The sequence below is a fragment of the Mauremys mutica genome, chromosome 14 (assembly GCF_020497125.1).
Source record: "Mauremys mutica isolate MM-2020 ecotype Southern chromosome 14, ASM2049712v1, whole genome shotgun sequence".
Taxonomy (NCBI): Eukaryota; Metazoa; Chordata; order Testudines; family Geoemydidae; genus Mauremys; species Mauremys mutica.
The window spans coordinates 35,852,006-35,866,781 of NC_059085.1; the positions used below are offsets into that span (position 1 = coordinate 35,852,006).

The 14,776-nt window shown below is 42.2% G+C and overlaps 1 protein-coding gene and 1 long non-coding RNA gene across 2 annotated transcripts in view; one reads left to right on the forward strand and one right to left on the reverse strand.

Moving 5' to 3' along the window:
* Nucleotides 1-8,397, forward strand: part of CDYL2 (chromodomain Y like 2) — an 80,894-nt gene extending 72,497 nt beyond the window's left edge. The window contains exons 5-7 of the mRNA XM_044986917.1: nucleotides 282-492; nucleotides 1,151-1,294; nucleotides 3,725-8,397. Of these exons, the coding sequence (XP_044842852.1) occupies nucleotides 282-492; nucleotides 1,151-1,294; nucleotides 3,725-3,883 (514 nt within the window). The 3' untranslated portion in view covers nucleotides 3,884-8,397. The remainder of the gene's footprint in view (nucleotides 1-281; nucleotides 493-1,150; nucleotides 1,295-3,724) is intronic.
* LOC123349143 overlaps nucleotides 1-14,776 on the reverse strand; it is a 208,156-nt gene that overhangs the window by 130,553 nt on the left and 62,827 nt on the right. The window lies entirely within an intron of this gene.

The window sequence follows — 14,776 nt, forward strand, 5'->3', positions numbered from 1 at the left end:
CATACCGCAAAAAGGTACCATGTTCCAGGCATTCCAGTTACTCTACACAAACCAAATACAATTTAAGAGAAATCATTTGCTATTCCATAGTATTCTTATAAATTAATTACAGACAAATCAGCTGAAGTGTTCATCTGGGGAAAAGTCCAGTAGAAGGCATAAAAACTGAGCAAGGCATTTGACATTCAGATCTGTTTTCAGATATGTAGTTTAAACTCAAGAACTAATTTAAGTGTTTCCCTATTCAAGAACTTCCTTTTTTTAATTTTTTTTTATTTTAGGGATTTTGTAAAAGCTTTTATTCAATTTAAGAAGCCAATTGTAGTTGCTATCAATGGCCCAGCTCTTGGGTTGGGAGCTTCTATCTTACCGCTGTGTGATATCGTTTGGGCAAGCGAGAAGGCTTGGTTTCAGACCCCATATGCGACGATCCGACTCACTCCAGCTGGCTGCTCATCGTATACATTCCCACAAATACTGGGTGTTGCTCTGGTAAGGCACTTTTCTCCTAGAATTGCTCAGCGGGCTTGGTTAATTCCATACTGGTTTGCACTGTTTTTATGACTGTCACAGAATTTGACACATTTTACAGTCTCCGGTTAAGAGAGACCCAAGGGACATGAGAAGAGGGGCCATTTTCAAGGATGTGTCAGGAAAGGGACAAATTGCTTTGGCAAAGCTAATGTGGGAGGTTTCAAAGTCTCTTTCTGCACCATGCTAGACTCATGCAATAGCTAGTAGTTACTAGGGTACACTGGGGCTTTACACTGCTGTCTGCTTCACAAGTGTAAATCTGGAGTAATTCCATTAGTCACTTACTTTACCCCAGTGTAAAAAAAGATCAGAATTTGACGCCCATAATAGCTTATACTTGCTGTCATGGATCAGTGTCGTATCATTGCTTATGTACTGACAGTTACTCTTGTAAAATCACTGACATCAATATGCTGATTTGAACAGCTAATATATTTTTTTAATTTGTCCATACAATGCTTAGATGTCACTGCAAAAACCACTTTATAAGTACTTCTCACTAAGGAGAAGGATGAAAATATTTGCAAGTCTTATTTGACCATAGCACCAGGCATATGTGGTCTAGGACAGAAGGAAATCACCACCCAAGAGCTTGAGTGAGCCTTTTCTTTTGCAGGCAAATGAAATGTTGTTCTGCGGGAGAAAGCTAACAGCACAGGAAGCCTGCAGCAGAGGACTTGTGTCACAAGTATTTTGGCCAACAACATTCAGTCAAGAAGTGATGCTGCGAGTAAAAGAAATGGCATCTTGCAGTGCAGTGGTAAGAAATCTATCAGTTTTTGTTTCTATCAACTAGATTACAACTCGTATTAAGGAATTAAATAGAAACCTGTTCAGTTATAGGCAAAAGGAATTGGTAACTATAACTTCACTGAAAACCGGGAAGGTGTGCTACAAGGCCTAGTCATGTACTAGAGAACTAGATTCTCAACTCCAGTAGTAAAACCTCTGGAGGGGAGGGCTAATAGAAGGAAGTCTGTGCAAGGATTGCTCATGGATTTCTTCCCAGGTTGTTTCACTTCCCCTTCCCAATATGGAATGGATTGTAGGGCTCACTGATGAATCAGGGGGATCCATACACAGAGCCAGGGGGTCAGCAGCAGACCTGCACCTCCATGCAGACTCTCTGTCCCTCCCTGAAGCTTCTCTCTGCTCCCTGCAGCACGGCTCCAATGGAGTTGCATTGCCACAGCCTTTAAAAAAGGGACACCCCCCCCCCAACCCCAGTGAAGGGGAGGGGAAAATGTATGTCCCCAGCTCCTGCTTTCATCCGATCACCAGGCTTTCAACTCCCTCCCTCCCTCCCTCTCTCTTCCTCTCCCCCCACAGAGCATTCTCTTGAGGTCCATGTGGGAGAGGTGAGATCCATACAAGGATCTTGGGAGCCAAATCTGGTCCAAGGGGTTATTACTTCCCTGTTTTCTGATTGCAGCTTAGTGGCTGTTAAAACCCCTGCATAGCCCTCACTTTCCAAGGCCCTCTTCCTTGAGGCATGTATATTCCTGCATCAGCCCTATCTAAGCTTTTAAAAGAAATGTAATGTAAACAGTAACAATGAAAACCACAGCCTCCCTAAAAAAACTGACAAAATGAAAGCAACTGGTAGCCATTTGTACTTAATTCTTTAATTATACTGCATGCCCCTGGCATTCTTAGGGCTTGTCTACACTTACATTTTATAGCTCTCTAACTTGCTGGCTCAGGGAGGTGAAAAATCACCCCCCTGAGCACAGCAAGTCTGAGCGCTTTAAAGCACTAGTGTAGACAGGCTCCGAGCACTGGGAGCCTCACTCGCAGCACTTGGAGCTAATCCCCTCGCACACGACCACACTCGCACTTCAAAGTGCTCCCACAGGAGCGTTCCCACAACAGTGCTTTGAAGTTTCCAGTGTAGCCATGCCCTTAGCATTTCTTGACTTCACTTAGAAGACTTGTCATTCAAGACACAGTTGAGGCACAGAAGATTTTTAATTAGATCAAGTGTAGATTACATCTCAGAAAAGACATTCAGAACTAAACCCACCATGCATTAGTCTTTGGAAATGCAGCATAAGCTTATCGGATCAGGCTGATACGTCCTATATTATATGAGCTGGGAAGTGCTCTGAATCTCATCCTGCATTCTCCATTCCCCCACACACGGATCAGGTGTACAATAGCATCTTCTACTGAAGTCTGTTAGATTGAAGGAAGGTGTTAAGATAGGTGTTAAACAATGGTCTCAAATTGCAGTGGGGGAGGTCTAGGTTGGATATTTGGAAACACTGTTTCACTAGGAGGGTGGTGAAGCACTGGAATGAGTTACGTAGGGAGGTGGTGGAATCTCCATCCTTAGAGATTTTTAAGGCCTGGCTGGGATGATTCAGTTGGTGTTGGTCCTAGTTTGATCAGGGGATTGGACTAGATGAACTCCTGAGGTCTCTTCCAACCCTACTTCTATAATATGACCAAGCATGAGCTACCTATCAAAAGGGTTAAAAGTTATAGAAGAGTTAGGAGTCTAGTAGAACAAATATAATGGTCTCATTCTAGTTCATTGTGAACAATTGTGCATAAAAATACAAAACAAACAGAAAAAAACCCAGCAACCCTGCTGCTTATAATTGACCTGTTTACAGTCTATTGAGAAGAAACACAGTTCTGGAATAGTAATGAGTTACAGTCCAAAACTGAGAGGACACCTTAGAATAGGACTCAGTTGTTTGGTAGAGCTTGCTCCCTTTTGTCTCCCTTTTCTACAAACACTAACATCTTGTATTAACCCCCTGCCCTTAGAACACAGTGAAGCATGGAACATATCCCAATTTCGTTTAACTAATAGAGTTCCTTTTGGGGTTTGTATGTAAAAAAAAAGTAAAGAGAGACAATTTGGCTTAAGACAGTTTCTAAATTAAGGCAGCCTAAGTAAGGCCCCCAATAATGGAAGCACCTGAAATCACTATTTACTTTTGAAAATCTTGGTACTAGTGCATAAATACAAATCTCTATGCTGAGTATCAGCAACTTCCACTGACTTCAGGTGGAGTGGTGGCTGCTTAATACTTCTGAAAAATCAGGTCCAACTTCTCTACACCATGGAGATAATTATTTAAGTGATAAAACACTGTTAATACTGCTGTCCGTAATAAATCGAGCAGATCAAAAATTAAATTAAAAAAAATAAATAACTTTGCTAATATTTTAACTTTAGGTATTAGAAGAGTCTAAATGCCTGGTGCGGAGCTTCCTGAAATCTGGACTTGAAGATGTGAATGAAAAAGAGTGTCAGATGTTAAAACAGCTGTGGAGTTCTTCCAAAGGACTGGATTCATTATTCAGCTACTTGCAAGACAAAATCTATGAAGTCTGAAGTCACAGTTTAACTTCGAGAGAAAACATTCCAAGTGTAAACAGAGTTCAAACATTACCTGTGTTTGAAAAGCAGAGGGAAGGCATCCTTGAGATGAATTTGTGACAGTGTATCTTAATACATATGGTTGTGTCAATTTCCTTGTGAGTTAAATTGAGAAGTTACAGAGCTGCTTCTAGCTGGTTTGATTTTGTGTAATCAAGATGGAGGCAGACTTGGTCAGCGCACATAAATTCTACTGAGTGCTGCATCATTCACATGCTCATCCAGTAGAAGTGTACATTCCACGTGCTGAAAAGCACTACTATGGCCCAGTAAGGCACACAGTCTGTAATGATTTATTTTGTCTGTCCTTTTTTTAACTTATTCTTGCTTTGCAACAAATGTCTGTGCTGACACTGAGGGCTCAATCTGAAAATCAGGTCACAGTAACACTCTGCAGACCCAAATTATTATACTTCAGAAATCTTTTAATTATTTTTTTTTAAGTTCTAACAATGTAATGGAAAAACCTGATAATTTATATGTATAATATGTAAAGTTAGTTTTGAAAAAAAAAAAACCTACTAGGATTTTCTTTCATTGAATTTATTTAACTTATTTATTTTATGTTTGTATGCAACTGTTTATTGATCATATAGATATTATTTTCATACTTCCCTTGACTGGATTAATGGTTTCACATGAGAATGCAAGTAGCCCAGTGCATTTTTAACAGTGAGCTGTGTATACAATAAAGAACATACAGAAATCACCAAATGTCTGGGCACTAAAAGTGACAGCCATGTACGTGTTCCTTTATGTGTGAAATTGTACAAAGATGTATTGAAGTCAAGTCATAGTTTGTTAAACTTGTTAAGGAAAATCAGTGGAAGCTGCAATAGTGAGTCCCACACAAGTCTCCCTTCACTTCCTGCCTTCTTGCGGAGCACTGAAGGGCTTGCCAACAAAATGCTTTAAGTTTACTATTTTCTTATTAGCTGGACATTAATAACAGGGTGTGTGGTGCCCTTATGTGGCATCATAGTGTTCTTCAGGTTTAAACATCTCTTTTTGGTCTGAAGTCTACAAACCAACCCTTATGAGCCTTAGTCTATCTGCCTGATTGCTCAGTTGTGGGATAATTAATACTCTGGAGGCGTCTGGGTCTGGGATAGGAGTTTTATAAAAAGGTGCTAGGTTTTGAAATGGGTGGAGACAGTTTTTGTTTTGCTTTTCCAGTACTCCATGCCTGGCCATCCCATGATCTGGTTATGGGGAAGAAAAAAAAATCTATTGCTGTCCATAAAAACAGTCCATGTTAAGTGGAAAAAAAAATCGAATTTGCTCTTTTAAAATGTGACCCTAATATTTTTCAGCGATACTGACTTTTGAACACTGGATTCAAAAGTCTAGCAAGCAGTTAGGGAGGAAATAACATGAACATGTTCAGTGAATCGAATTGCCATGTTAGTATGCCCAAATCAAAATCTCTCAAAGCAGAAAATTTGCACCTTTGTTATTTTAGTGATTTGTGCACTTGCTCTCCATCCTTGAGCTCACTGACCAGATTACAGTTTAAAAGAACCACAAGTGAGCTGAGGGGTTTGTTCGTTTTTTCCTTACAATCTTTCAAAAAAAAAAAAGAGTCTCAATAAAGTCTTTGAGAGATTAGAATTGCCAGTTTGCAGTGAGCAGTAGGTTTCCACAGAGTCCATCCATCTTTTCGGTTTTCATAGTTAAAAGTAAAATACCTTCCATTTACATTCTATATATGCTCCTAGGGCCAAATTGTGCCATCGATTTTTTTTTTTAAAGCAGAGCACTATGTTGAAGTCAGAACTCCCCTCCCCCGCCCCATTCTGCTTAAAGTAAAAAAACAGAAAAAAAATGGCAGAATCTGACCCGTAGTTAGAATTTGTTTAAATGTCTTCGAAATGCAACATTGTATGTGATTATGGAGTGACTCTTATTTTTCAGTGGTCTAAAAGGGTAATTCTTTCAGTAAAAATATGAAATGGTTGATACAGCACTTGTTATATGTTAAGGGTTGCTTACTTCTTAGGCCCCCTAGCAAAATTTAAATATGTGATCAGGTTACGCACATGCTTAAAGGCTTTGCTGGATCAGGGCCATAGAACCCAATCATATAAGCATGCACACAAGTCACTTACTTCAGTAGTTCCACTGACTTCAATGGGATTAGTCACGTGCATAAGTGTTTGTACAATCAGGCTTCCAGTGTGGGACTTTAGAAAAATCAGGAAAAGTATCATGATGCCCCAACTTCCATTTTTTCTTATACTGGTCCAGAGAGGTACAACTCCAGGTCATGTAAAATGTGTCTGTAAAATACTAGAAAGTTTATTTCAATACTGTGCTTGTTATATGTTGATATATCTAGGAAAATTGCTCTCAGCAGTATGAAGATGTGTTTTATCACAGAAGGTTTTAGAACAAAAAAGAATCATAATTCATTCAACTTTTAAAATGCACCATTTCAATTGCATTTTCAAATATTCATATTAATATTTTGTTTGACAAAGGAATGGTTGAAATATGTTTTTTCATAAAAGGCGCTAATCATATTTAATGTTTAATTATTCACATCTAAACAATTACAATCTAGTTTCCATAGAATTTGTTTTTCTTTCAGAAAAAGGCTAATAATTTCAAAAGCTTCCTTTTTGAGTATTTAAGGCTCAGAATTGATTTTTCTCTTCTGTTTCGGAAGAGAACTTGCTATTCAGATACATAGATGTACTGTACATATTAGTCTGGGTACCTTTACTAATATTCACAGTATTTAAAAAAATAAATGCAATTTGTTGTTAAGTATGTTATTTTATTCTTGTGTAAACTGTTTTGTACAATCTTTAAAAATCTGCAGTTTTGCATTTGTAGATATTCAAGGTAAGCAATTTATTTTGTGTTGTCTTGCATGTATATTTTTTGCTGTAGATAAGTGTTGTTTAGTTTACTACTTCAGTACATTTCTGTTTAAATGAATAAGCTTACAAACTTTAATACAGTATATATTTTCAGAATATAAACTTTTATATTTCTGTGGTAGGTTAGGGTATGCGTTTTAGGCAATCTTTTTCACTACTATTAATTGTTCTTTTAATCTATAGTATACAGGTTTTGTGCCAATAGTTTTTCACTAGGATAAAATGCTCTTTTAATGTTAGGGATATACAGACAGGTTTGCTGGGGGTGGTGCACAGGTCTTCTGTTTTGTTTTGTTTTTTTGCCAGCCTTCAAGTAACTGAGTTTAAAGTGTAATTTGTAAATTTATTGCATTTGTGAATAAGCCTTACCATTAGGTACAACAAAACTTAAAACTTCGCAACGGCATATGTAGTATTAAGGACTTCCCCAAATAATCTCTGCAAAACAGTTGGCAAAATCAGAGTACAGGGCCTTAAGTTTTTCTTGTGAAAAGGATAATACGGGTTGTTTGTTTGGGTTTTTTTTTTTTAACAACATAGTTAGAGACTTGTCAGTTTGGGCTTTGTTCTATATAAACTGTGCATATTGTTCTCCCAACCACAGTAGTTAATCTCAGGCTTTTTGTGGCTGGGTCTATAAAAGTCAAATCTGGCTAAAGCCAGCACTCTTTAGGAGACACTAAAGAAGTTTACATAAGAGACTTATAGACAATCTTAATCATAGTACATTTAAGTATTCAGTATCCTGGATGTGTTATCTGTGTCTACCCAATTAACCGTATGTTTTAAGCCATATTAAATCTCTTTACCACTACTTTAATACTACACTGAAAGTCATTCCCTAACTTATCTACAGGTTGACAGGATTGTGATTTCTAGTGAATAAAAATATTATGCCTTCCATAAAAACAAAGGACCAAAGAACTACATTATTCTAATAAAGCATTAGTTACTTAGCAAGTGAACTAGTCTGACATTTATAGTGACGATCAAATGGTCTCTTCCTACTACAAACATTTCATTCTCATTCATTTTAAGCATAAGGGGGGGAAAATGTATCCACTAGACTATTGGAAAATGAGCAATGTTCTGCTAAGCTGGCATGTCTATTGGTAAGGCTTATTACCAAACCTCTGAGATGAAGCAAAGAACCAAAAATTCACAAAATCTGTCTATGTAAATTTATTTGATTTCAAACTAGTAACTTGCACAAGAAATTAAAGGTAGAACTTTGCAAATTAGGCCCTTACGTTATTTTGTCAGAATGTCATGGAACAGACTAAAACTGTTTCTAATATTTGTAATGATGAGTACATAATATAATATTATAAGGGTACAGGCACCCCTTTATCACAGTGTTGTAAATATTTTCTGAAACTGGTACAGTACGGAGGGACTTGTATCTTGATATATCAAATATTGACTGTCTACATCAAATTGTACACAATATATTTGTTGATGGTCCTGTAACTAGTGTATGGACACATTTCTGGGTGCCTTAGAAGTTGTATTTTTCATGTGTGTTAATATGCAGTATTTATACATTGTGGAAAAGCTGCTTTGAATAAAAACATTGAAACTTCATTGCAATTTAGTGATTTTCAAATTTTACAGGAATCAAAATGATTTTGGTAAATAGATGCCATACAGAAAAGGGGGTATTATAAAGTGATATGGTAAAAACATTGAATAGACTCCTACATTTTATAAGAAATTAGGCATACGGAGGTTTTTATTATGAGAAGACATTAAATGTAAAACTAAACATCCATCCAAAAATTGCAAAGATCGCAGCAACAAGAACTGCTGTTAGTAATGTAATGAGTCTGACTTCATTCCACCTGACCTTCTGTTCACGTCCAAGAAAATTAGCAAAGAATCACTGTCTTCAATATAATTTTCTAAGACTACTTCTACTCCACCATCGCTACCACCCTTGCTTTGACATATGCGAGTCATACAAAGTATGACACAATATGGCTCATGCTGCTCTAGAGCCCAGGACTGCCAGCAATGATGCAGTTCTAAATACAGGAGTGGCTGTGCTAAGAGATCTGGCTTTGGAAGGGTGATTCTGCACACAGGACTGCACTGTGCAAGAGGCACAGAGCCCTGTGCTGCAGCCAGTGTAGAGCAGCACCATCCCAGTGGAATTTCAAAAGGGGCACAATCCTGTGGATTTGTCTATGCATAGGGCTGATGAGCAGGCTGTGCCATGCTTAGTGCCGTCTCTCTGACCTCTCTATGACCCTGAGGGAGCAGTCACTTAGTTCCCCCTGAGCAGAACAGCAATAAGAGAAACCTCTTGTGATGAGGCCTGGCTTACCAGTGGTGCTGCATAGTGGTAAGGTCACTGGGTCCCAACTCTCCTCCGTCTCCAGCATCCCTCACCAACAATGGTCCACCTTTTGGTAGGTAGTGACTCAGCCCTCTGGCTGGGTTGACTATTGAGTTCACCCCCTTCCAGGGTAACAGAGTCCAACAAAACATAGAGGCCAATAGCCTCACAAAAGAGTCTTCAGCCTACCTCTGGGCCTCTGTATGTGGCATGCCCTTGACACAGGGCTTACAAAGTCTCTAGCCTCTCCTCTGCCAGGGGTAGGGGGATTTATGCCCCCTCCACAAGTTCCCAGGCCCTCCCTCTCCATCAGTCTCTAACCGAGGGTGCTAAGACACCCTGGAGTGCTTCAGAGCTGCCTCCCTGGGCTGCTTCCCACCACTGGCTTCCCCACAAGGCCTCAAAGTCTTGCACTTAAAGTCCAACCAAAAATAGCACAAACAACTGAATCTTCAGCCCAGCTGGGCTCAGGGGCTTGCTGTCTTCTTTCCAGGCTAGCTCAGTTTCACACTAGCCCAAGTGCCCAGGTTTCACTCCCACTACCCGAGGCTGTCACACTCTCCCTCTGCCCACAGCTTCAGGCAGGCTGCAGTCCCTGATCAGCCTCTGTCTCCAGTCAGGCTTCCAGCTCAGGACTCTGCCTCCCAGGCTTCTCTCAGCCCAAGAGAGAAAACTCCCAGCTCCTCACACCTGGGTCTCCTCTCTGGCCCCTACTCTAAGGCTTAGAGTAGTTACCATTTGCAGGCCTCACCCTTACTCAGGCACTCCTAAGATAGGTCTCTCCTCCTCTGCCATTTCATCTTCCTTCCCCCCCGCCTTGTTAATCTCTTCCATCAGCTGCAGCAGGCTCTACAGGTGGGGTGGGGTGGAGTCACCTAAGCCCAGAATCACTTCTTAACCCCTTCTGGCCTAGTGTGGGGTTTATATACTCCATCACACATGCCCCTGGCATGGGGCATACAAAGGAGGGAGTTTTTGCATAAGGACCACAAACAATATGGAGCCAACCCTAAAAGCAAATCTCTGCACCCACACAAAGTCCTCTTAACTCTTGATGTGCTTGGAGACATGCAGTATCAGCGCCTTGGTCATTACTATTCTTTATTTAACTGCACACATTATCTAATTTCCACAATCTGTGCAACACTAACTTACCTCACAGACCAGCAACTCTTGGGCTGAAAGGGATGAAACATACACGCCCCTTCCAAAACTGGAAAACCTATTGTTTTTTTCTACAAACACCAACACAAAAGTGACTAAAAGTGCAAATGTATTGACAGAGCTTTTCCTTAGGGGAATGGGGAAACAGTTTCTAGCCTTCAAGGTTCTGGAGAAAAGTTTGAAAACATGACCTAAAAGCAACCTGAAGGCTAAAAAAAAAAATCCCAAATATTATTTTTTTTAAAACCTTATGCTTTTTGGAGAGTTGGGGTTGGCAATACTGGTTTTTATATTAACAATTTATTTTGTATAAATGCATGGAAGCATGTACTGTACACTAGTATTAGAGAAACAAACATTATTTACTCAGAGGCAACAGTAACATCATAAAGAAAAGATTGAAAATGCTGAAATTCACTTTAATGGAAAGCTGCATAAGATAAATCGTGTGTACACTTCCAAAGGCATCCAAACACTTTTTTACATTACTGCTTACTTCCATTAAATTATCATTTTAACAGAGAAGCTAAATTTAAACAAAAGAACTAGAAAACAGTCATATGCTATCACACAAAAATAAATGTGCTTAGCTTTACAGTTATAGACACTGGTAGGTAGTGGGGTCAGCCATCTATAGCAAAGGACTGGAAGCCAGGATTCTTGGGCTCTATTCTTGGCTTTGATTGGACTTGCTACATGACTTCATGCCAGCCCAGAGGTGGGCAAACTACGGCCCACGGGCGACATCCGGCCCACGAGACCGTCCTGCCCGGCCCTTGAGTCCCGGCTGGGGAGGCTACCTCCAGCCCCTCCCCTGCTGTCCCCCCTCTGGGTGGTGGGGCTGTGCGCTCCTGCAGGGCAGCGCGGCAGCGTGTCTGGCACCAGCCGGGCGGCGCGGCTGCCAGACATGCTGCTTTGAGCGGCATGGTAAGGGGGTGGGGGGTTGGGGGGTTGGATAAGGGGCAGGGAGCAGGGGGGTGGTTGGATGGGGCGGAGGCTCGGGGGGGGGTCAGGGGACAGGGAACAGGGGGTTGGATAGGCGGAGTCCCAGGGGGCCTGTCGGGGGGCGGGGGTGTGGATAGGGGTCGGGGCAGTCAGGGGACAGGGAGCAGGGGAGGTTGGATAAGGGATGGGGTCCTGGGGGAGCGGTTAGGGTCAGGGAAGTCTCAGGAGGGGGCAGTCAGGGGACAAGGAGCAGGGGGGGTTGGATGGGTTGGAGGTTCTAGGGGGGCAGTCAGGGGGCGGGAAGTGGGAGGGGTCAGATAGAGGGCGGGGGCACAGCCTTCCCTACCTGGCCCTCCATACAGTTTTGCAACCCCGATGTGGCTCTCGGGCCAAAAAAGTTTGCCCACCCCTGTGCCAGCCACTTAAATTTTTATACCTCAGTCTAACCAGCTTTAAGAAAATGAAATAATACTTGACTCCTTCACAGGAGTGTAATGAGACCTAATCAATGTTTAACACTCGGAGGCCTAATTGATGTTTGTAATGCTCTGTGGTTGCATTTATATAGAACTTTTCCTCTGAGGCCACTTATAATATCATCCTCGGAGGACTTGAACACACATATAATTTAATCTTGTTTAACCAGCACCATAGGCCAACAATTATTGATTTATATTTAATAGCGAAATACTGTACTCTTGTCATAGGTTAACACATTGCAGTTTCCCTTGAAAGACAATCATTTCCACATGGTCTGCAAGCTATTTCCTAAATATGGTGTTTATGTAGTGTTAACGACACTGTCAACTTTAAAAAACGTATGTTGTACACAAACACGGCCCTTCATTAACAATACTAAAAACCCCTCAGATTATTACAAGGAAAAAATCTAGTTTACATAGCACTACTTATGTTCCTTGTTTCCTTTCAGCATTTCTCCCACTGGGAACAATGGAAATCGACAAAGTCAATTTTACTTCTGTTTTCACTCAGGGGCTGCCTACACTACATCTGTGCTGCTGTAGTGTAGACACTTCCTGCATGGGTGGAAGCGGGTTTCCCTTAGATGTAGATAATCCACCTCTCCGAGAGGTGGTACCTAGATTGACAGAAGAAGTCTTCTGTCGACCTAGCTGCACCTATAGTGGGGGTTAGGTTGACCTAACATAACTATGTCACACAAGGCATAACATTTTTTACAGCCCTGAGCAACATAGCTAGGTCAACCTAAGTTTTAGGTGTAGACCATGCCTCAGTTTGACATCTCAGCTTTCAGTGCTGCAATTTATACATTGTGAGCAGTTGCTTTGGATAAAAAACACTGACACTTCATTTCTATGTACTTTCAAAAACTGCAAAGGAGTGTTTATTACTTTAACAACTCCCTTTTTAATTGGAATTTTTTTTAATTGGGTCCTTTTGAGCTTTCGCTTACAATAACTTCCCTTTACAAAATGAAACGTTGCATCCAAATTGTCTGGATAGTGCCCTTAATATATACAGGGAAGAAAGAAAGGGAGAGATTATCATTTTCATGATACTCCACTCTCTGAAGACTTAGATATTATGGTCATAGAAATATCGGGTAAAATTTTCGAAAGTGCCTAAATGTCATGACTGAGATGTGGGCAATCTGAGCTAGTGGCTGGAGAAGGGCTCGGAGCCAGGCCAGGTCAGTTTGGATACCAGTAGATCAAAGTCTGAGATATGCCAGAGGGCAAAAAAAGTGTGAGGTGCCAGGGTTCAAAAAAGAACTAGATAAATTCATGGCGAATAGCTCCATCAATGGCTATTAGCCAGAATGGACTGGGATGGTGTCCCTAGCCACTGTTTGCCAGAAGCTGGGAATTGGCAACGGGGATGGATCACTTGATGATGACCTGTTCTGTTCATTCCCTCTGGGCACCTAGCATTGGCCACTGTCGGAAGACAGGATACTGGGTTAGATGGACCTTTGGTTTGACCCAGTATGGCTGTTCATATGTTCTTATGTAGGAAGCAGGCAGGATCAGGCTATCAGCAGATCAGAGACAGGAAGTAGGAGCAGGTAGCACAAGGGAGGCTGTCCTAAGCAAGGGAAACCGAGTTGCATGGACATCTTCCTGTTCCTGTGCTCAGTTTAAATACAAGACCTCCACTATTCTGCCAATCAGATCTGAGGACCCGAGTCCTTTGTCAGAGTGCAGCTTCTAGCTCTGGCAACTGTGAGTAAGAGCCTTTAGACAAGGGTTTGAGACCTACAGTTCCTGACATCACCCCCTCACTAAGGGGTGCCGTAGGGTGAAGTGGGACTTTCGGAGGTGATTCCCATGGAACACTTGTGCAGGGTGAAGTGTATATTTTCCACTGGCTCCAAGGTACGCTCCACAGGACCATGCTCCTCCCAGTCAGTAAGCTACCAGAGCCCGCCATGTTTACATTTAGAGTCCAGGATCTTGTGAACCATGTATTCCTCATGGCCTTGTACCTGTACTGCTGGAGGAGGTGGCTGGCTTCTGTGAGAGAAAGGGTTTTCCATGTAGGATTTCAAAAGTGATATGTGCACAGATAAGTCTTCAGAGAGTGGGGTAGTTGAAGTTCAAAAGTGACTGGATTAACCTGTCACAGGATGTTAACAGAGCCAAGGAACCACAAGTTGCAAGCAGGTCTGTCTGTGTGGAGATGCTCCCTGGAGAGCTATACCTTTTCTCCCACTGGGTAGGTTTGGCCTTGCTGTCAATGCTGGTCTGCATACCATTTATAGTCTGGTCTTGCTTTTTCCAGGTGATCCTTCACTTCTTCCTGGGCCTGATGAATCCACTCCTGGCAGCGATCCTTCCTAGGATCAGGAGGACAGGAGGAGCTGCTGCAGCCCCGCGGGTCCCCCGACCCTGAGATGCCGCACTTCACCATGGTGCCAGCGGCGGTGGCGGACAAGCAGCCGGGGGGACTACGACACAGCCTGGAAGGGCTGAGCAGAGGTGGACTATAGAGAGCCGGGTTGAGCGCGGGGCCCCACGGACCCCTACGACACGGCCAGCTCCAAGGGTGAGTCGGGCAAAGTTCCGCCAAATTCACCGGCCGGTCTCCCCACTCCCGCGGGGGTGAGAATCGCCACTCGGCTCCCAGGACATCAGCAATTGTGGGGGGGTTCTTCTGTGGGCCTGCAGGCAGGCGTGGTGGCTGTGCCCCCTCGGCACACTGGGATCAGTGGGGCACCAGTTTAATAATGCTGCGTAGGGCCTCATAAATCCTAAGAATGGCCCTGGGTGCTGGCATCATTATTCCTTGTCTATGGGGGTGAGTTGTCAACAGGATACATCCACATGCATCAGCTCGGCGGGACGCACTGATCAACAGGTAACAGAACAGAGGTTAGGAGAGTTGCAAGACACTTCTTTTTTCCTCCTTCATTCCTGTAACCAATTGTCTGCACAGATGGTGAGAGCCACAAAGCCATCCAGACTCACAGGCGTCTCCATTTGGCCAATTCATCTTTAATTTCTTCTCACAGGCCTCACCGGAACTGGTACAATG